This window comes from Echeneis naucrates, chromosome 14, assembly GCF_900963305.1.
Source record: "Echeneis naucrates chromosome 14, fEcheNa1.1, whole genome shotgun sequence".
Lineage (NCBI taxonomy): Eukaryota > Metazoa > Chordata > Actinopteri > Carangiformes > Echeneidae > Echeneis > Echeneis naucrates.
Window position 1 is genome coordinate 3,948,670 of NC_042524.1, and position 21,558 is coordinate 3,970,227.

General features: G+C 42.1%; 1 protein-coding gene and 1 long non-coding RNA gene across 5 annotated transcripts in view; one reads left to right on the plus strand and one right to left on the minus strand.

The window, feature by feature from the left end:
* Window positions 1-3,628: 3,628 nt before the first annotated feature.
* LOC115053946 (uncharacterized) lies at window positions 3,629-7,676 on the minus strand. The gene is made up of 2 exons (XR_003841558.1): window positions 7,322-7,676; window positions 3,629-5,130 (listed from the first exon to the last, which is right to left on the minus strand). It is a non-coding gene; the product is annotated as an uncharacterized LOC115053946 (long non-coding RNA).
* The window catches only part of zbtb16a (zinc finger and BTB domain containing 16a), a 132,157-nt gene continuing 118,111 nt past the window's right edge, over window positions 7,513-21,558 (plus strand). For 3 of the 4 annotated variants that reach the window (XM_029518845.1, XM_029518847.1, XM_029518848.1), the window contains exons 1-2: window positions 7,513-7,603; window positions 10,996-12,322. In XM_029518845.1, coding sequence (XP_029374705.1) covers window positions 11,085-12,322 — 1,238 coding nt within the window. In that variant the 5' untranslated portion in view covers window positions 7,513-7,603; window positions 10,996-11,084. Of the gene's footprint in view, window positions 7,604-8,067; window positions 8,423-10,995; window positions 12,323-21,558 lie in introns of those variants that run through there. The other variant, XM_029518846.1, reaches the window with a different exon arrangement.

A 21,558-nucleotide genomic window follows, 5' to 3' on the forward strand; every position in this document is an offset into this window, starting at 1 on the left:
AGTCTTCTTAAGCATTCTTTATTAATAGAATGAGAAGTGATGAATCGTTTGGTTTTTTTTTTTGTTTTTTTTTGGCTGTGATGTAAACAGACTCACAGTTGATCATCTCCTGCTGCATTTTATTTTTACAAGTCAATTCAATGTAATTCATACATGTCATTTTGAAATTAACTCTGTGACTTGTGTTGTTAGAATACACTCGCCTTTGGTCAGGCGTTCTGTCATCGCCATGTGATTGGTGTATTAAATATTCATAGTAATGATAATAAAATAAACCTGTTAAGAAAAAAAAAAAACTAACATGCATAATTAACATAATCACAAACGATGAAAGAACATTTCTATTTAGATGGCCATCGATTAAATACATTTAGTTTTTCGTCTTCAACTGCTTTCTTTGCCGACTATGTTTACAAAAGCGCGTGCACTTCCCACAGGCTTTAACGATAGTGAAAGTTGTGGAATGGGATTCCTTGTGGGAAGACTGTTCGATATACAGTGAAATCCCTCTGATTTATTTGGTCAATGTCTGCCTCATTCACTCTCACTGTACAACGCGTAAGGGCTACCTGAGGCATGGGAGAGGATTGATCTCCTGTCAGCCTGTAACTGGGTCTCTCTGCTCTCAGATCACCACTTTTCTGTTGTGATTTCCTCAACCAAGGAGATCAGCTCACATGGGTGAGGAGTGTAAATGGGTTCAAATATATTAATTATTAATGGGAAAAATACCCCACCAAAGTCCATGTGGGGTTTCGTGTTTGTCTGTGCAGGTCTGGGCCAGACTTCTTTTCCCACGTATCACCTGTCGAGACCAGAATAGACTCAGACCTTGAAGCTTTGTCAGAAATGAAAAACTTAAACGTGACGGCTGATATTAAAACTATCACCAAACAATAGTTGAAAGTATCCCTGAACTCTTTCCCGTTTACAATTAGCCTTATGAATGTTCAATTAGCAAATCAAAAGAGTGTAGTGAAAGAAAGATGAGTAGGCTGTGTGTTTTCTGGCCTCTGCCTTTCTTGTCACCGCCAAGTCTTTTGTTCTTTGTTTTCTTGTTCCTATTCTGTTTTTGTGGAAAAATACAAAGCTCAGATGAAGCATCTTAAAAATAGTGTTTTCACTTCAGCAACTGTAACTGACATGAACATATATGCCTGGCTACTTGAAAAGCTTTTTTTTATATATATATATATATATAACATGGTTAGGGTTGTCACACTGATATCACAAGCATACATTCATAATTGCAGTGTAACTTCTACACATGACCTAAAGTCCTTTGCAAGAGTGAAGGCTCTAATCCCAACAATAGTTATATTTGATCTCAGTGACTTATCTTTCAGGTTTTTACATTCCCCTCCACATCCCAGTTCCATTAAAACAATGGCACTAGACATCAGTTATGTTTTGCTGCATTGTCAAGCATGAACATAATGCTGCTTTAACAGTCATGCTTTCTTCACGTAATCGTCTTGTGAAGGGGCACATTTGTTCTGTTATCAGCTTATCACCAAGCCAAAGTTTTCCTTCGCTGAGAACACAGTACATCATCACACAACACTGAAATACACATGGATTAAACTGTTGACAGGATGTATGAATTAGGGTTTGACTTTTATCATGCTTTAAAGGCGAGTAAAAGTAGCAATATTGTGCGACTAAAGTTGGTGATGACTGACATTTTGAGCATAAAAAGTCCATTTATTCAGTCTTTCTCCCTGAACTTTATGTTCATTGAAATATTTTTTGAAAACACTTCAATCTACTGTCTAGGAAATGCTAAAAACTAAAGTACCTCTTTACCTGTGTGACCCAGCCAAGCTATTATTCAGTCGCAGAGAAACCGATTCATGAACGAGTGTGAACAAAGAATTGTAAGCTTTTGTAAATCAAAACAGCATTTGAAATAAAACTTACAGAGCTGCCTTGACTGTAGATGTGTCAGGGAAGACTTCTATGAGATGATATTTTACCTGAACACAGAGACGGTAAAAAAGAAAAAAACTGCATGTATTGGAACCTTTTTATGGATTTACTTTTTTTAAAATTGTATTTTGAGTAGGAAAGGTGCGTCTACCTTTCCATGGGACAGAAAGTCTTGAGATGACAATTTAATCTTTTCACCATCAACTATCCTTTTAAAACAGCCCATAATCGCTCTGTTGTAATGATCTATCCCTGCTTTGTTAAGAAGTGATTGTGCAGTCTTAGGTCAAGGTACCCTTCACCTGGAACTGACCACACAAACCCAGTTTGTCGGGCTGCCATTCTTTTTTCCAGAGGCGTATTGATCCAGAGGATTCTCTTAAGCACTGTAGTTTGTCTTCAGAGGGTGGAGCTGGAGCTGGAATGGAGAAGTAAACAGGCACTTGGTAAATAAAACACCTAGGTCAACACGACCATTCTACCATTAACCTGAAGCGGGTTAGGCCATTCTGTGAGGTTACAGAGTGTGTGTGGAAGAGGGCAAACCTGTAACTTAGTAAACACAGATCTTGGTCATTTAGAGGTCAAAAAGGTTTGAAATAAACAGGCTTTGATTGCATGAAGCAGTAATCTTTATTTTTAATTTTTATTTTTTTTTTTTTTATGTATACCAGACATCATAAGTTTGCCCCCTTTTATTAGATTTTATTTTAAGGATGAATTTATTCATTCTTGCCCATGAAGATCATGTTAATTTCCTTCATGTGCACCTCATGTGACATTTAAAAGTTAAGTTAGACTAAGAAAGCAACTGTGATTTTTTTTTTTTTTTTTTGGGGGGGGGGTATATCCATGAGCACATGGTGAGCAAGAAGTACTTCCCGACCAAATCCAGAAAAGGTCAGAGGTGAGGGTCAGGGGTCAAAGAGGTGTGGCCTCAATGCCGGAGACGCCCCCAGGTTTACACAAGTGTAAAAAGAGTCCATTCAGTCTGGCTGCATGGGCAGAGTTTCACAAAGGTCCACTGTGTGGGGCCTGTACTCCCCCAACACACACTCGCACACATGCACGCACACTTCCTCCATGCACCATGCCGACACAGGACGCAGACAATGGGGGGTTTCTGGTTTGGCTGTTCAACTAAATTTTTGCAGCAATTATACCAGAATGAACCTACAAATTCACCCCCACTCTTCTTTTTTTCCTCCATCTTTCATCATAACCTGTTTCTATGTAGCTCTTTCCAAATTTTAAAAGGTGCTTCACTGTGTAGACGAATAAACAGCAAGGAGAAAATAGTGAGACAACAGCACTGTGCTAATAGTTTTAATTATGCATGAAATAAATGGCTTATGAATGCAATTAGAATTAACTAGGGCAAATAATGACAAAGAAACAAACATCAGAAAAATTACACACAAAATTCAAGGATTGTCTGTGTCATCCCAGTGTATATTCTTTTTAAAAACGAACAATCAACAAAACACCCAGATCACAGATGGGTTTTATTTTATTAACATCTCAGTAATTTCCTTAAACAGGTGCACATTGTAGTTTGAGGCAAATATTACTCAAACAGGTGTAAATAGTGCATTTGTTGGGAGACTATTTTCAGTGGTGGATGAATCTACATTATGTGCACAGCATCAGGCCAGTGAATATGGGATTGACTGGAAATTAACGACAGTACCTGATCTCCTCCTGATACGGAACGCAGTGCAGTTTTGTAGCTCTCTGATATGTTTTTTTTTTTTTTTAATAACAAGGGAGGTCTGTAGCACAGAGGAATAACATACATCATCATTAGTGTGATTATTCTGATCTGACTGCTGTAATTACTTTCAGTATTAAAGTCAAACTTGGACCATATCACATATCATGCGCATGCTTTGAATCAGAAAATAGTGAATTAGCATAAAAAAGTTAGCAGAGAGCAAATAATGAAGGAGTTCAAGGTTTTTTGTTTTTTTTTACCGGGGATAAATGCACCTATAACTATAACTCGCTTGTCATCACTCCTCAACTTCACATATTCAGTTTTTTTTTTTTATACATTATTATGGAACACCATGAAATCTGGAGTTTACACTTGTGTTAGCTGATCACTCATTCCTGCACAGAAAAAAAGACCCCCTCCCTGACAGATAATGGCCCCATTTCGAACCTCAGCTGCAAACCAAAAGCAAAACTTTCAGGCAGCCCATCTTTCTCCAACTCTTGGTGTTATTATGAAGTGCAGTGATGATCTGGTTTTTATAATTTTGCACTCATCTTCCTTTCCCCAGTAAAACGGTGGATTATTACCAGATTAAGGGAGTGCCTTTTTCTTTATCCCTGGATAAGCCTGCACAGCACGCAGCTCAAAGGTAATGAAGCACTCTGTGATCCGTGCCCAGATGAATCTAAAAATTCCCAGAGCACCACTGTATTTTAAAGGAAATGAGATTTCCCTGAAAACCCCTTCAAACCTATGTTCTCAATTTTGAAACAGCTATAAACTGTGTGACTACTTAGAATCTGATGCAAGAACCAAGACCTGTTGCTATTTTAAGGATTAGAATAATAAGGAAGATTGAAATTCTGAATTGCACCAATCTTGTCCTCTCACGGTCTTTTAATGTGAAAAGCTAAATTGCAAACGATTAACTAAACTGTCTAATCCAACATTAAAATACCAGGTTGAATTATGTTGTCCACTGATTGATTTGTCCTTGCAGTTTTTTTTTCAGTGTGACATCAAAATTATAGATTTTTGTCAGAGTGACCCAAATGTGATTTATTTAGCTGATTGGACCAGATTTCGTTTTATTTGATTTCACTGGGGGATTCAGATAAGTCTGTGAAGTAATACAAGTGGAAAAAAGAAGTGCCACAAACAGGAGCAGAAATTTTAAGAACTTGGCCAAACGCTGAATGGAAGTTACATGATCCGAAAGGCACTTCAATGAAAACTGTTAAGAAATGAAACTAAAGACTGATTTGAAACAGTAAACAGGGAGTGGCTGTGTCTGAGAGACCTTACAAAGGAATCTTTGTTGTTGCTGTGAAGGCTTCAAAATAGATGTGAGACTGCTGTGCAATATCATACCAAATCATTTATCTGTCATTTGTTGTCCAGGCTGTCAGTCAAAAGGCTTTTTCAGTACAAAGTTGGCATTTCTTGAACACACCGAAGAACACCGTGTTGTGAACTTCAAGGCTCTGCAACAAGACAACTATTGTTATTTAATATTACTATTTCATATCATCTCCTCAGCACACCACAAATCCTAGTGCTCTGTCAACCACCGCCAATTGACTGAATACGTTGAGTGATCTGTTGCAGACACTGAACGACCCCGACCTCCCTCAGATAGGCGGCTCAGACCTGACTCGTCTGCTGCTTCCATTTTATCAGCCTCAGTCAGTGGAGTGTTGATGTGAGCCCGAGGCAGTGGGATGACTAAATTCATCATACTGGATGATGAGGCTCCTCCAGCTTTTCGGCCTCGCTGTAGTTGGGTTGTAAATGGTTCTTCTTGCACCACCTGGCAAAGCTCCTCATTATTTAAGATACTCGGCAACCCTCGCTTTGGTGTACATTTATCTGCTCCTTCAGTATTTTCTGTCTAAAGCAGTTTGTGATTCATGCATGTATCTTGCCTGCATAATGTAATATTCACTTGAGCATACTAGCAGAAAAACTCAGGGGTGGGGGGGAAAAAAAAAAACCCACCATATGAACAATCTGGGGTTCGACACAGTCATTTTGATGCATCAGCTATAAATCTTCAGTATCCGTACATAATCATGTCACTTTATCAAATAGGTCTTGGATTGCTAGAAGAGATAATTGGAAACTTGGAGTTGTGAAAGTAAAAGGGAGGTTAACGCCGGCCTGACGATCTAAGGAACACAAATATCAACGAATGACTAACAGATTTAAAAGCATAATTGTATTCTCTTCATTCTAAATGTTGTACAGTTTGAATTTATGACTTTTGGAAAGTGAAAACTTACAGGGAGCACTTAAAGGCAACTTAACAACAGAATTAAAATGTAGTGAAATTAAACCATTAGGTAAAGAATTGCCTCCAGCCAGTGATCATCATTAAGGCAGCGCATCAGTCAAGTTCTACAGCTCTAAAGTGTGCCTTTACTATCGGAGCCATACCACCCAAACAATAACAAGGTGTACGATCCACTGCATCCCTGGTTATTGGTCAACAGAAACAGCAAGAGGAAAATTAGAGCAATGCTGACAATCAAGGGCTGTTAATGCACTGCACAACCATCCAGCTTAGAGTCATTTACTACACTGATCATTAAGGATGTATTTTCTATAAAGCAGGAACCGCTTATTCCCTGTGCAGTCTTTTGTTTCATGGTTTTTTCTTCAAATTAGTGTCAGTACTTTCAAAGAGGACCACTTCAGCAAGAGACGGCGAGGGGGGGGGGGAATAAAAAATACAAAAAAAATCAGCACTATCATTCCATCCCTCGTCTCTTCTCAAGAAAACACAATTCAATAAAAAGACTGCATGAGTGAAATTACGTTTTCTTTTAATCTGGGGTTACGTTAAACATGTATGGAGTGGTGATGTGTTATCATACTAATGTTCTCCCCTCCCCTGTTTTGTTGTCCTAAGTGGTCATACGGCCTGTTACAGGACTCTGGCATCAGTCCAGGTTTCTGACTGAGCTGCCCATCTGTCACATGACCGCTGGTGATTGCTTGCTGCCAGAGGTGGCGGCTCTTAACATTATTATAGTTTAACATCATGCCCTCCTACTGAATGATATAGTTACTGCTTCTGTTTTTTTTTTTTTCCCTTTTCTTGCCTTTGGTGACTTTCCAGTTCTTTAACACTATTGTTAGAAAGGTTGGTAGTTTGAATTACAGCTGACTCAGATCATAGACTGAAAAGAAAAAGAAATAAATAAAATGCACAAAGAGAGAGAGAGAGAAGCAGCCACCGAGGTCAACTTACAAATACAAGCACATAAATAGCAAAGCAGAAAAATAAGAATAAGTAAGAGCTCCCAGTTTGGAATAATTTAAGACAGTGAATTGTCTTAACCTGTTGAGCCACGCTTTTGTCTCGTGACGATAGAGTCTAATGCTGCACATATCAGGATTTTGCACGATCTATTTTTCATCCAATACAATCACAAAATAGTACAGTCGAAGTTGGGGGTCAGTGGGGTGGATCACGGCTTCATTTATTCATGAGGCAGTGAATAGATTGACAGCGATTGAAGGGCCATCCTCTTTAACCATCGCGACACTTTGGGACTTTTCCTCGGGCGACACAAAACTGTGGAGATTTCTGGAGGCCACCGTGGACTTCTTTGTGTGTGTGTGTGTGTGTGTGTGCATGGAAACAGCTGGAGGGAGGGCAGCGTCGCTCACCTCTCACTGGCAGCACTGTAACACAGCCGTTTGACATGAGACAGCCCCCTAGGTGTCTCACTTTCTCAGTGTTTGTACGGGCTGGAGCGCAGCGCCGGCTGCCCGTCTGCCTGCTGCTCGTCTGGCTGACTGGCTGCGTTGACGTCAGCGCCGTGATGATTTGCTAAGGCGAGAGAAGAAAGGAGTTAGTGCGTGTTGAGAGAGCGGGTACTGCGAACTGCCTTACTATGCTGTAGCCCCAGTCCCCCCCTACACTATACGGAATCAAAACGTGCAACTTAGGTGAGTACCATTTCGGGCCAAACGGAGCTGCAATTTACCGGCGACAAGTGCCAGACCCGCCACTCTGCATGCGTCTGTGTTTTCTCTGTGTACTTTCATTCACCATATGGATGTTTTGATGCATGTATTGCGATGGGAGGTGGGGAAGGCTACGCTTGTCCCCGTTCAACCTCATGCTGAAGTTAACAGCAAACGCGACTTTGGCACGCAAGTTGGATCTGCGCACCCGGAGTGCTGGCTGGGAACAAGTGTTTACCTGATTGCGCTGCAAGGTGTTGGAAGTTTGCATTTACGCACGGTAGCCTGTTGTAGAGATGTTAGGGTTGACGCAACCCCCCCCCACCGCCGCCGCCGCCGCCGCCACCACCACCACCACCGCCGCCGCCACACACCCCCAATCCTCCTCCTCCTCCTCCTCCTCCTCCTCCTCTCTTTGGTCTGGTTTAGTATGCTGGAGATCGCAGCCAGAGGACGTGAGGTCTGGCCGTTTCACCGGGAGCCAGACAACATATGACGCTTCGCTCCATGTGACTTTACCGGAGAGATCGCGTTTGCTCGCTCCGGTGGAAATTCTGCAATCCTGAGGCAGCGGGCACTCTCCGTCCGTCCGTCAGTCCGTCCTCGTATCACCAGACACACCAGTGGGGCTCATTTAGCCGTGATGACCTCACGATGAGGACCGGAGACGCTGGTCTGTCCACTCGAAACGAGCCCAAATCCAGTCACTGTACGGTCACACTATAATTGATTGACAGGCATCTGGACGTGTGATTGGCCACCAATAATCAGCCCGCAGTCCCAGGCGCTGCACACCGTGAGGTGGGGAACTGGTAACAGATGCGAAGGCAAATTGATTTGTTATCGAGACTGTCTGATCTCTTGCCCCCCCCCCCCATTTCACTTTTTCCCCTCTCTCCCCGGCTTCTCCCCCTTTAGGCAGCTTTCCGTAGATCAACACCTTTTTCTTTTTCTTTTTTTTTTTTGATAACAAACCGGGTGTTGTTGACTATTTCACCCTGCCACAAAACAAAGTCCACCTGTGCGCCGTTCAGAGCAGAGCTGCCATGACTGGCCGAGAGATCCTGGCAGCTGTCCGTCTCCTGTGCACTTTTCAGCACGCTCAGTGTCCCCGGGTGTCCCGTCCTCCCCACCACCACCACCACCACCATGAAGCGTTTTGCTCTCCGCACATTTGTGTCTGTCAGTGCGGCTCATGGTCCTGAATATTGAACGCTGTTTATTCTTGTTGTGGCTGGGTCGCCAAGGCGCGCTACGGCAGACAGACAACTCGTGATCGGATTGATTGTGCTGCCTCTCGGCGAAGAAGTCGGCCTAATGTGGTTATTGTCAGCTCGTCTACATTGTCCTCCGGGGGGAGGAAAATCTCTCCCCGGCCTTAATGTACTTAATGTAGTGCGCGATGTTTTGTGCATTATGCATAACGCTGTGTGTGGCTGCCCAATATTAACACTGTCTAGACGCACAGAGACCTTCTTCTCCACCCCCCCCCCTTCTCATTTTTTTTAATTATTAATAGAGAGCTAAAACGCCTGGTAAAGTCCCCAAACAGCAACTTTGCATCGTGCCCCGGTGAAACCTCAGCTCGGTTCACAGCCCACAGAGCGCAACAAGCATTGGACATTGACGAGGCCATAAATCGCAGCTATCGGCATACCTGTAATAAAGATAATGTCGGGTTTTAGGTATGACCTCTGTTGACTGAGGGGCAGAGACTCGGTTAAATGAGAACCTGTGGTTTCATCATTACCTATACTACATCTGTCTTATCAGACAAACTGTCCACTGACCCAAAAGCCTGGCAGGATTTTTCATTTTTCCACGATCCACGCCGCAAACAATAGCGGCCAGCAACGTTTACTTAATGCATATTTTGGTCTGTAGGCTTGTGATTGAATGTTTATTTATTTATTTATCTGTTTTTTGTTTTTTGTTTTTTTTACCCTAAATGATATTATACGTCTGGAAGGTATTGCTCTTCTTATTATTATTTTAAGTCTTCACGTAGTTGGGAGGATGATGATATTTCCTCTTTCTCTGCTGTGAATTGTTCCCAGGCTTGAAGGAAGGAAAAGAAGTGTTCACAAACTTCTTTCTCCCCTGTTATTTGTTTGTGATAGAAAACAAAGCCTTTTGAGGAATTAACAACAACAACAAAAATAAATAGATAATGAAGATTCCCAAAAAAGGAAAAAAAAAAAAAATCTAAACAGAAAAGACAAGAAACCGCATTAAAGTAAAAGCAATATATTGAGCAGGCAGAAACTGGCCGTCAATAAGCTCATGCAGAATGTGGGTCAATGGAGGCACTTGGCTGGTCTGCATTCATTCATTCACTCAGCTATAATATGACTGTTCATCCAATTAGAATAATGATGAGAATATAATGTAGCGCATAATCTGAGGTGGAGATATGTCCCTGTTAAGTTTAATTATTTGAACGGAAGCTGAAGTCGAATAGAGGATCATTTGTGTGATGTGCATACTTTGAATTGTTTATTTGATTCAAGCCTTTTGTCTTTATTTTAGTGGAGTCTGATTATGATGAAGACATGAGGTGGAGCAACATGTTGCCCTTTTTTTTTTTTTTTGCTCGAATAATTTCAGTTAACAACATTCCCAGAGACAATCCCTCATTTAGGATCTTCGGCATTAGTGACGAAGAGCAGAACAGGGTGTTTTGGTGCGGCAGTGTTGTGTGCTTGTGCCTCATCCTGCTTTCCTTTCCACCCATTTCTGGCCGCTGCTCTCTGCTCCCGTCTGTGATGGGAATACTGAGTAAGATGCTATTTAATTTCAGAAAGGCTGCTGACAGTCTTTGTGAGCCACGCAGCAGTGAAAAACCACAATTCACACTTGTTTAACCGATGTACGTCCCCATCAGATAACCAAATGAAGACGTCTTTTTAACATAACATATGTTGGACTGATTGGTATGCAGGGTGAGCCTGTTGGACGACTCATAAATTGTGTCCCCCCAGAAATCTACAGTCCGTGCTATTCTCTGATGTTTAGAACGATGCCAATGCACAATATGAAACTCTACTGGCTTAATATTTACCATCTACAAAATAATTAGTTTGGTACACTAAATAAATTTGTTGCCAGAATAATTATCTTTCATTCGAGGATGTACTTGATGAATGTGCTTTTGCATGCTTTTATGAGAGATGAAATTTGAAATAGCATACATTTTTTGCATCATATATATATGTAAAAGATGAATTTATTCAATTTTCTGAAAATAAAAAGCCATACCATTTGTGGGATTTGAAAGTGTGAAGACTAATGGAGTTGGTCTACAAAACATGCTTCTTGTTTTATTGAAATTTACAATAACTGATTTTTCTCTTTTGTTCTGTTTCGCCATAAAGGTTTCAACTTGTTTACAACGATAGCTAAAAACACTGCTGAGCGGGGAAGGCAAGCCTCATGAGTCGGCCTCGTGGATTGCATCGACATAATGGATTTAACTAAAATGGGTATGATCCAGCTCCAGAACCCCAACCACCCCACTGCCCTGCTGCAGAAAGCCAACCAGATGCGTCTGGCGGGGACTCTGTGTGACGTGGTCATCATGGTAGACAGCCAGGAGTTCCACGCTCACCGGACTGTGCTTGCCTGCACCAGCAAAATGTTTGAGATCCTCTTCCACCGCAGCAGCCAGCATTACACCCTGGACTTTCTTTCACCAAAGACTTTTCAGCAGATTTTGGAGTATGCTTACACTGCCACGCTACAGGCCAAGGTGGAGGATTTAGATGACCTTCTGTATGCAGCAGAGATCCTAGAAATCGAGTACTTGGAAGAGCAATGCCTCAAGATCCTGGAAACGATCCAGTCCTCAGATGAGAATGACGCAGAGGTTAATGTCAATGACGGGAGCACGGAGGAGGATGACGAGCGCAAAGGTCACAATGGAGCCAAGAACTCAAAGCAGCATTCCGCAGACAGTCCCTATCTGTCAGGTACACAGCAAATCTCCACCATCTCTGGCATGGTAGACCAGAGTCCCTCGGTCTCCACCTCCTTTGGTGTCTCCACCCTGAGTCCCACCAAAGCTGCTGTGGACAGCCTGATGAGCATTGGTCAGTCTCTGCTCCAGCAGGGCTTTGGTGGTGAACAAATTGTCCATGGCAACTCCCACCATTTGATGACTGAGATCAAGACTGAAATGATGCAAGTGGACATGGGTGGCAATGGCCATGACAGCCCTCAGAACATGGAGTCCAGCGCCTCCAGCAACGGAGAGAGAAGTGGGGAGGACAGGAATCGAGAAGGTCCCGGAACACCAACCAGGAGCAGCGTAATCACCAGTGCCCGCGAGCTGCATTACGTCCGTGATGAAGGCATGGGTGACCATCAGGCTGAAGTCAGCCAGGTGGGGCTGGAAGCAATGGCTGGAATGACTGAGAAACACCTGGCCTCGCTCTACGCCCTACCTGTCAATCACAAATCAGATGCCATCATGTCAATGCCGGCATCCATGGCCTCCACCCTCCCCATGTCCCCAGCCCTGGCTATGTCTATGGACTTCAGTGCCTACGGGGGACTCCTGCCTCAGAGCTTCATCCAGAGAGAATTCTTCAGCAAGCTTGGAGAGCTGGCAGTGGGCATGAAACCAGATGGGAGGAACCAGCATGAACGTTGCAATGTTTGCAGCGCAGAACTGCCAGACAACGAAGCTGTGGAGCAGCACAGGTAAACCGAGCTTTCTTTTGAGTAACTGCTTGCTTCTCTTGTCCTTGCCAAACCTTTTAGCACAACCGTGTTTTTAATAACAACATCCTTAGGTTACTTTAGTGACCCATATTTAATGGCATAGATGGTGAGATGTCTTCGGCAATTTCCTTCATGTGCAACTGAAAATGAAAGTCTTAAGACGCGTGGCTTTGGGCTTCCTAAACATCTTAACAGTTTTACATATAATTATAATCTAACACATAATTGGTAATTGCTATGGTTAAGAGAAACTCTATTATAAGCCTTTCCTAGCTGTGAGTTGTGGAAAAACAAATGGTATACAGTACATCCTCTCAATGCTCGACTTGTGGGGAAAGCTTGTACGGTTTGTTTTAAAGTGTCCATCCACACATCTGTTGCACATGAACTCGTGACATCCTTCTGATGGAAACAAACCTTAGTTCTGTGTGGCTGGCAGCTCAGGCTCAGACATCCACCCCTTCAATAACTGCGAAGTCTATCCAGGTGATTGCTGGAGCAGTGCCGTCCTAACATTGTCTAAGACAATTAGTCACACCTTACAAGATGTGGGCGGCAGCTATCATGCACTTACCAAAGTGGTTCCCCCTCATCCTGGACCCAGCACCCCTCCCCTTTCTCATAACTGCACAAGGGGGGGCCTTATTAGCTTGATGGCTGAAGTAAACGATCAGCCCAGGAAATGAGTGCTGAACCTGGGCTCTGAAACAAGGAGGTAGTTCTAGGACAGGGGAGTGGCAGTAAACCAGCACAGTGCTATTTCAATCGGTGCATAAAAATAAATCTTAAAGGCCTGGAAACTTTCCCTGTAGACGTTTTCAAATCTCCCCTCACATTTCATGTCTTGGTCCAGTGTATGTCTCGTCATCGTACATATCTCTGTATCTGTCACACGTCTATCAGCCGCCCCGTGCATAACTTCTTTGTGGCTTTTGCACAGTTGGTGTATTTGTGACTAAAAGCCTTTCTTACCTTGAGAACCACCTTCTCACTTTGTAATGTTTGCTTAAATCAATAGGAATGCACAGTGGTTAAAGTTCACTTGAGGATGTGAACCCCATCACCCGTCCCCTTATGCGGCAGCCAGTATCTTGGTATGCACCGCTAAGAGCTGGATGGATTCAGTCCAAGCTGCTCAGTTACTAAATCTGTCTCAGCGTTGTTTTAAGAAAATACTGAATATGAAGTAGCTATTCCCCCAATGCGTGTGCCCTTCTTTCCTTTTTGTGCAGTTTTTTTTTTCTTAATCTTCATTATATATCTGTGGTCACTTCCATCAGCTTGCACTTTTTTGGTTCAGTTCTTAAAGGTCATAGATGAGGATTGCTCATTATTCAATGAATAAGAAAATCATTTCTGGACAGGCTCATACTATGAAATGTAAAAAAAAACAAAAAAAACAACAACCCAGCAATTATAGAAGTAAATTTTTGGAGTTCTTCCTAAACAGCTTTTAACAATAGCTTTAAAATGCATTATAGCCTCCATGAAAGATATGGCAACATAGCTTCAGTGTGTTAAAGGACAGGCTACACTCGTCTCTGTCTTGAGAAAAGTCTGGCGTGTGAAATGGTTGCCTGTGTTTCAAGAAGAATTTCATCAATTCACTCAAGCTGGGAAATCTTGTATCAAAGGAGATTTCCAAACTGTTTCATGCATTGATCTTCCCGCTTCGCCCCATAGCATACTAATGGGTTAATTTAAACTGGTTGATACGCCGACACGACACTGTTTAATATTGTACGTGCTGTCCTGACAGCCTCCTGAAGTGTAGAAATCAAACATTGCATCATCCGCTGTCTGCTTTGCCATCCACACATGAAAGGTCTGCTGTTCTACCCTGAGATACTTGATAATTCAGATGCTCCTTGTGTCCTTACAAATTCCAATGTGGGTCATTTGATGGCATATCAAGCCAATGTCTTTTTTTTTTTTTTGTATAGCCTGTCAAGGTGCTGATTCTTTCTATGTGAACACAAGATGTTTTATTTCAGAAGAATGGAGTCGTGTTCCTCCGGGCTAATTACACATCATTTCCCCACAGCCACTGTGTCAGGGTCGCCACTGCCTAACAAACACATAAAAAAAAAAAAGTTGGCAGAGTTCAAATAGTGCAGGCAGGTCAAGTCAAACATGAGTGTAATTGTTTCCAGATGTGGTGCAGGCCATTGGTGTGCGGTGTCTGTGTTCATGCGTCCATGTTGGAATGAACGCACCAGAAAGTACCCACTTCCTGTATAAATTTAGTCTTTGCTCTCTTTCATTCCTCTGTGCCCTGGATTATATCATGATAACACCCACCCAGACTGAATACATTCTATACTGACTCCATAAGTGGTCTGTGAGGAGTCACCTGAGGGAGAAGAATGGTCATATGACGCACAAGAGATGCTCCCTTGAAGGAGTGCTTAATTTATTCACTTAATGAATTAACATCGTAATTGTTTGATAGCTCATCAATCAAATCCAAATTTCCAAAATTTTGGCAAAACTGGCCATCAGATCATATTTTTTTTTTTTTATTTGACTCTGGTTTCTTGAAAGTAAGTTATTTTATGATGTAATGAAACTCAGGTGTTGGAATGGCTCCAGTATTGACAATTTTCAAATGATGTCCAGCTGTAACTTGATGTAAGCTTCCATCAGAAGGGACACACTTTGTAGGTGCCTGCTTTTGTTTAGTAAATCTAAGCAATCGGAATCTGACCAAAACAACTTTTCTCCTCCATCTCTCCTCCAACAGTCCACCGCACCGTCACCCCCCTACTGACAAGCCGTAGATTTATTTCTTAAAGGAAGTCCAGGGTGAGTGTTGTTGCGGCTTCAGGGAGACAGGATTACAGCAATATTTTAGTAACCCTTGCACTGAAAAAATAATCAACAGAGGAAGGGCCGAGTGATTATTGGGAAAATAAATGCATGATGCAGGGGGCTAATTCTACAGAGGCAGGGGGAAGGAAAAAAAAACCCTCCACTGCTTGGTATTCCAAACACAACATCCAATTCACAGGAACTAGCCTTGGGTTTATCTCTTTCACTTAATCGTCCATTCTCATGCAAATGACTGACCCTCGCTGTAATGTACATCACATAAGTGAAAAAAAAGAGCCTATTTTAAAGGCGAGCTTTTCCAACATATAGCCGTTAAACATTACTGAAAACCATCAATGCTTTAACTCTCTTTTCATTTGAAGAGACTCAGTTTTTTTTTTTTTTTCCAGGGGCAGAGAGGGGGTGGATGAATGAGACGAGTCAATGAATCCCTGCCCCCCCTTTCTGTTTTTTTTTTTTTTTTTAATCATGTTCTTATTATTGATGGAAGTATTGGGGTAAGAGGCACTAGTGGGGAAAATAATCAACCCTGCATTAACCCCTGCACGCGTGTACACTCTTGTGTTCATTACTGTTCACACACATTCCCCTCCTCCTCATCATCATCATCATCATCAGCAGCAGCGGCAGCAGCCAGCACTCACTCTTCCATTTCCTCTCCTTTTGTGGCAAAGGGGGACGGAGGGCACTCTAATACCCCGGGCCCCAGGTGTTTAAACAGCGGGCCCAAGGCTCTTATCTGTGCATATCAGAGAGGGACAGATAACCCTTGGCACTCCTCCTCAGTAAACCAAGAGCAGATTGAGTTCAGATAGCGGCCCGTAACGTTTGTTGCAGGTGATAACGATATATGCACATGCACACACACACACGTGTACTCTGTGCATTGAGGGCCAGTGGGAGGAAACAAGTTATTTCCCTTCACATTGACACTTGTGTGCTTTGGCCACTATCAACCATTAACCACCTCTTTGTGCCTATACATTCACACCATTAGCAGCTGGGTAGTCGTGTTATAGTGACCGCCATTACGGCTGCTAGTTGGACAAGAAAAGGTTGGAAGGAAATCTTTATCTAAAATCTAAAATATTTTTTAAAATCCCTGTTTATCTCCGAGTGAAACCAACCTTTTCATAGCTTATTTGCTCTAATGTGTAATCTTTTGAGAAAACCCTCCACTTGGGGTTTTTTTTTTTTTTTTTTTTTAAATTGACAGGTGCCTCATCCTTACACAATGAGCTGTGGTGATCTCAACTTCCTCATTCCTGCTTAGTTTCCCCCGGCTCCACCTTCCTTGCCCAAATTAGTTTTCTGTCATTCTATTTAAATACGAAGATTTTCACAAATGGTAGACAACTCAACTCTTTAGAAGCCTGGTAGTTTTTTTTTTTTTTTATTTGTTTTTTTTCATGGTTGTTACAGTCGGGTATTTGAACAGTCAAATCATGAATAATTGTTCTGATTGTGGTTACAATGGCCCTGCAGTGCTAGGTGAAGTAAAAAAAAACATTTGAGATGTGAATTTTTTTATTTTATTTTTTATTTTTTCAAATTTGCAGCGAATCTGCACAACAGTGTTTTTCTGTCGCTCTGTAGGAGTTGAATGGCTTTTGATGGCACTGCTGACCGCAGTAGCTACTCCTATCATCAAACAGGAGTGATGTCCAACTGTGAGACACTCATCAGAAACAACACGGGCCATGTGTTGGCTGCTCTTACAATCAGCTAGCAGCAACTTTTCCATCTCTATACTTTCTCTGTTTATCCTTAATGTCGTCACCTATAGCAAGGAAGTGTCTTGTTTAGCGTCTAACTGGGAGACTCACAGGCAGCAACAACTATTAAAGCAAGTTTGTTTTTTTTCCTTTCCCTATCCCAGGAGCCACGAGGGGTTGCTAAAGGGTCTGCATGACTGTGATTCTGCCAGACATCTGTGCGATTTCACATGTGCCAGAAAATCAAAGATGTTAAGAGATCGCAATTTGATTTCTTGTGCGCATGTGTGAAACGTGTCCATCTACAAAAAGACCCAGTGTAGTGTGTGCAATATCACAGCTCTTTGGTAGTTTCCTCTGTTCAACTTCAGGAAGTGTTTCTCTATAAAAAAGAGAAAGTTGGCTAGCACTTTGTAAAAAATGATGGACACCCGTGTGTGTGCATACACATCTGTGTGTGTGAGAGAGAGAGAGAGAAGTAAGTTGTTAGATATTTGCTTCCTTGTCTCAATCGTGTTCACAGGAGACAGTTATCACCTTTGGTTTGAAATAAAATAACTCAAACTAAAGCAGCAGCAGAAGCAGCAGCAAGCTTATGATCCTAACCTGTAAAACTGTGCGAGCATTTTCCAGCTTCCTGAAAGCAGCCCGGCAACAAAGCATCTATTACATGGCAGTGGATTACCCTCTATTTGAAATCACTCAGTGAGCTAAGTCTCCCCGGCTTGCACTCAGAGGTACAGTACATGTTGCTGTAATAATCCAATAGCACAAAAAGCCTCACTCAACAAAAACACCTCTCCAAGAAATGCCCTAACCACAGACAGCAGCAAAGGGGCTTATTCAAGTCTGGCTGCCACATCGTCTCTCTTTTTATCCTCACACAGGTGCCTTTTTTGCCCTTATTGGAGGTGCTGCGTTTGTTTATGCCCCAGAGGAACTGGTGCTTTGACCGGGCCCATGGTGATAGACGCAGTCGAGGCAGCTGCTGGCTGAAGCCCAATTATAGACAGGCTTTAAAAGGCTCTGGTTGAACCGTAAAGATTTACACCGCCATCGCTCTGATCTCAGATCTCGGCTCTGTCCTTACTGTCAGGATAGGGAGATGTATCGATTAAAGACTTAGCATAGGGGGCTACATCATGTGGAATGCACTGCATTCACACACACACACACACACACGTGTGCAAACACACATCTTAGTACAGATCAAGCGTCTTATCGTCATGCAGTCCTGCACCGACATCAGGCAGCGTGTCACCTTATTGCTGCTTTTGGAAAAGAAATTGTGATGCTTTTTTTCCCCTTTTTTTTATTATTATTATTATTTTTTTTATTGTAGATTGAAAAATGGAAGGGCAGCACCAAGAGAAAGTAGGGGGGATGGTGGTGGTGGCTGGTTTAACATATAGACAGTGACTATAGCAATGGAAGGAGGTGATCTAATCAGCCTACTGATTAGATCACCTCCCACCCTGAGATAAGAGAGGAGGGAGGTGCTTGTGCAATAAAAGTTAGCAGCTTGACTTGGTGCGACCAGCTGCCTCTATGTGGCTAACAGCGCTCAGCAGACGTGGCCTTTGCTGATGCGGTCTGGCAGGGGCTGCTATGAAACGAACACACTGAGGCCCCTATCTTTTGTCCCTGTGGGGGCCTTGTGGTCTGGAGGGAGGGATAAGGATAAAATACTGTACTGGAAGTTGGCCTTGTGTGTGTTCATGTGAGCGTGTGTTTTGGGTTTTTTTTTTTTTTTTTTTTCCTTTTGTGTGTGTGTTGTTGAGAGTGGGTCTGTGTGAGGGGCTAAAGGAAAGTACTAATTACAGCCAGTTATCAGGTGACATGCAAATGTGTTATCGGCCTTAACTTCCTGATGTTTATCTTTTCTCCCGGAAGCTGCTGAGAGCGTTGACGGGCCAAGAGTTTGTGCCACTCTCTTTGTAAATGGACAGTGTGCAAATCGCAGAGGGGAGACTGTTTTATTATTACTTTTTAAAACCCTTTTTCAGAATTAGCAGAGCCTCTTCACTTGCCAAACTTTCCTACTGTATTAAGGTGCATGCATCATTGTCAGCTTTCCTATTAAAAAAGAAAAAGTCAATAGAATTAGAATGATCTGGCCTTAAAGCTGAGTGGGTTTTAGTTCTAGTTCATAGAGCCCTGCCTCTGTTCTCCTAGACCTGAACGCTCTGGGTTCTAATCCCATCGATATCCTATTAGCATCCCCTCTCTGGGTCCCCGCCACATGAAAGAAGATGTGTCGGTTCCCCCTCTCTGATTCTATCGCTCTGGCAGACCGTAGGGAGGACGGCCACAATGAGCAAATGTGCTAGAGCCAAAGGGCCAACCCAAGTGTGCTCACAAATGTCCTGTGTGTGTGTGCGTGTGCGTGCTTGTATGTATGTGTGAAAAAGCTGCCACAGCCACCTCAGAGGCCCCCTAGCCTCCCTGGGAAGTATCAAACCAGAGCCCTCCGCAGGCTTCCAGCGAGAGAGCTTCTAATTAGCCTCTTTGTTGCCACTTGAATGGTTTGCCAGAGATTGGCAAGGGGCCCCAATGGAGTGATACCAGCACGCTAAGAAGCTGGTCATAAAAATTACCCCCCATTCTCCACTGTCACCTGTCACAAAGGAGCTCTCAGGTAGGAAACTGAGGCCAGAGCGGCACCATGTGAGCTTTTAATCCACCTCTTCAGGGGCAGAGTGTCCGCGTTTGTTCAACAGGTGGATGCTTGGTTAGTGCTTGCTATCTGCTCATAAAACGCTGAAAGTGAAACCAAAATATCCGTAACAGCCTCCCATAATGAATGTTACAGTAAACACACACAAAGCTGATTATGAGGCTCTTAAAAAGAAGGCGAAGCAGATATGTTCAGCGGTTGGCAAGGTAAAAGTGGAAAAACTGGAAATGACTTGAAACTTCTATAAGAATTACTTCCTTCTTTGGTCACTGCAGAGAAAAGGACATGTTCGAACAATGGTTCGCATTTCAAATCAGATCTGACGTTTCTTGTTCCGGGTGTCCCCTGAAAAAAATCTATCGCTCTAATTCAGTAGAAACAACTTCCCCTTTCCTCAGTCACCAGAAACCTAATATTGATAATTAAATGATATTTAAAACGTAGGATTATCAGCTTTCAGTAGTGTTTTTGCAGGACATGTACAAAGAAGAGTTTTGACTTATTCATTAAATCTGTAAATTTTGTCGTAATTTGTGCTACATATAGCAACTAGCATATTAATTTGCTTTATCAGTTTTTGGAGAGTTCAATTTAAATATGTTGTTGACTGTCAACCTAAAAATGCTGTAGATAAAGTAACTTGGCATCCCTGTAAGTCCCCATCACAACTCCATCAGCAGCAAACACCACACACTATCAGCGTTTCATGTTAATTGTTTCAAAATATGAATCCCTCACAGGTTAATCAACAAACTCGGTTTGGACCTTGGACCTTTTAGCAAATCAAACTTGACCATCTCTTATCACAAAGCAGGTTCTCTTCCCTTCACCCTGCTCAAACTGCTCTCTGAGCTACACTTGTGGCATCTGACATGTTGCTTGGTGAGCGTTGTGGCAATGAATGTCAAGGCGACTTGAAGCTTTAGCGCCGACTGACACGTTTTAAGCTCCACTGTAATCCAGGAGGGATCAGTTGGGTAAATCGTGGTATAAAGCTTAAAACTATAATTGATTTATGTATTCGCTGACCGAAGACGCCCAGAGAGATTACCAGAGGGAGAGAGCTGATGATGGATAGGCCAGCCTCCTTGCACAGGCTGCGAGAGAGGTGGGGGTTGAATTCAATTGAAGGGAGATTTGTCTACTTCAAGAGCAAGAATGTCTGAAAACAGTGCGAGTCTGAGACTAAATACATAAAGCTGTATGTATTTACAAAATCATGCAAGAATATTCCTCTGTCTCTGAGCTCTTTTCCCCAGGTTTCAATTTTCATTAAATGTAATGGATCCAAAGATTCTTAGTCAAACAAGTGCTAAAATTTTATCCTGACGCGCAGAATTATTAAAGATGTTTCTTTTCTTGTTTTATTTATTTATTTTTTCTATCAACAACCAACACAGTATAATACCATGTATTTTAAGATTTTACAAAAAAAAAAAAAAACCCAAACAGTTACCCATTATATAATGCAAACATGTCTCTTCTATACTCTTATTATTCTTATTCTATATATTTTTTAATCATACTGTGTATCTAAATATATAAAAAAGTAAATTTTTGGTGAGTTAAAGTAATGTTTTTAGTTGTATTCCCTGCTGGTATACAGAATATTCATTTATTTTAATTTAACTTGCTGTCAACTGCTTTACTAAAACAAAGTAAATCAGGACAATGTCTAAGTTTCAGACTTGTACTTGAAAAAGTCTTTTTTTATTCTCATGATTTCATTAAATAATAGTACATTTTAGGACAAATAACAAAGTGAGCCCTGCAATTAGTGTTTTTATATAGTGATGAAAATAGGAAATGTATGCTTCTTGCTTAAACTCATCCATCACATCAGCTATCAGTATCACAGGAGTATGCCAGATTATAACATTGTCAGTTGACCCTTAATTGGTGTCATAATTCCCAGATTGCCACTGATGAGGTGTTTGATCGTGAACACCATTTAACCAGTCAGATGGTTTTCCTGCCATAATCAGCCACTG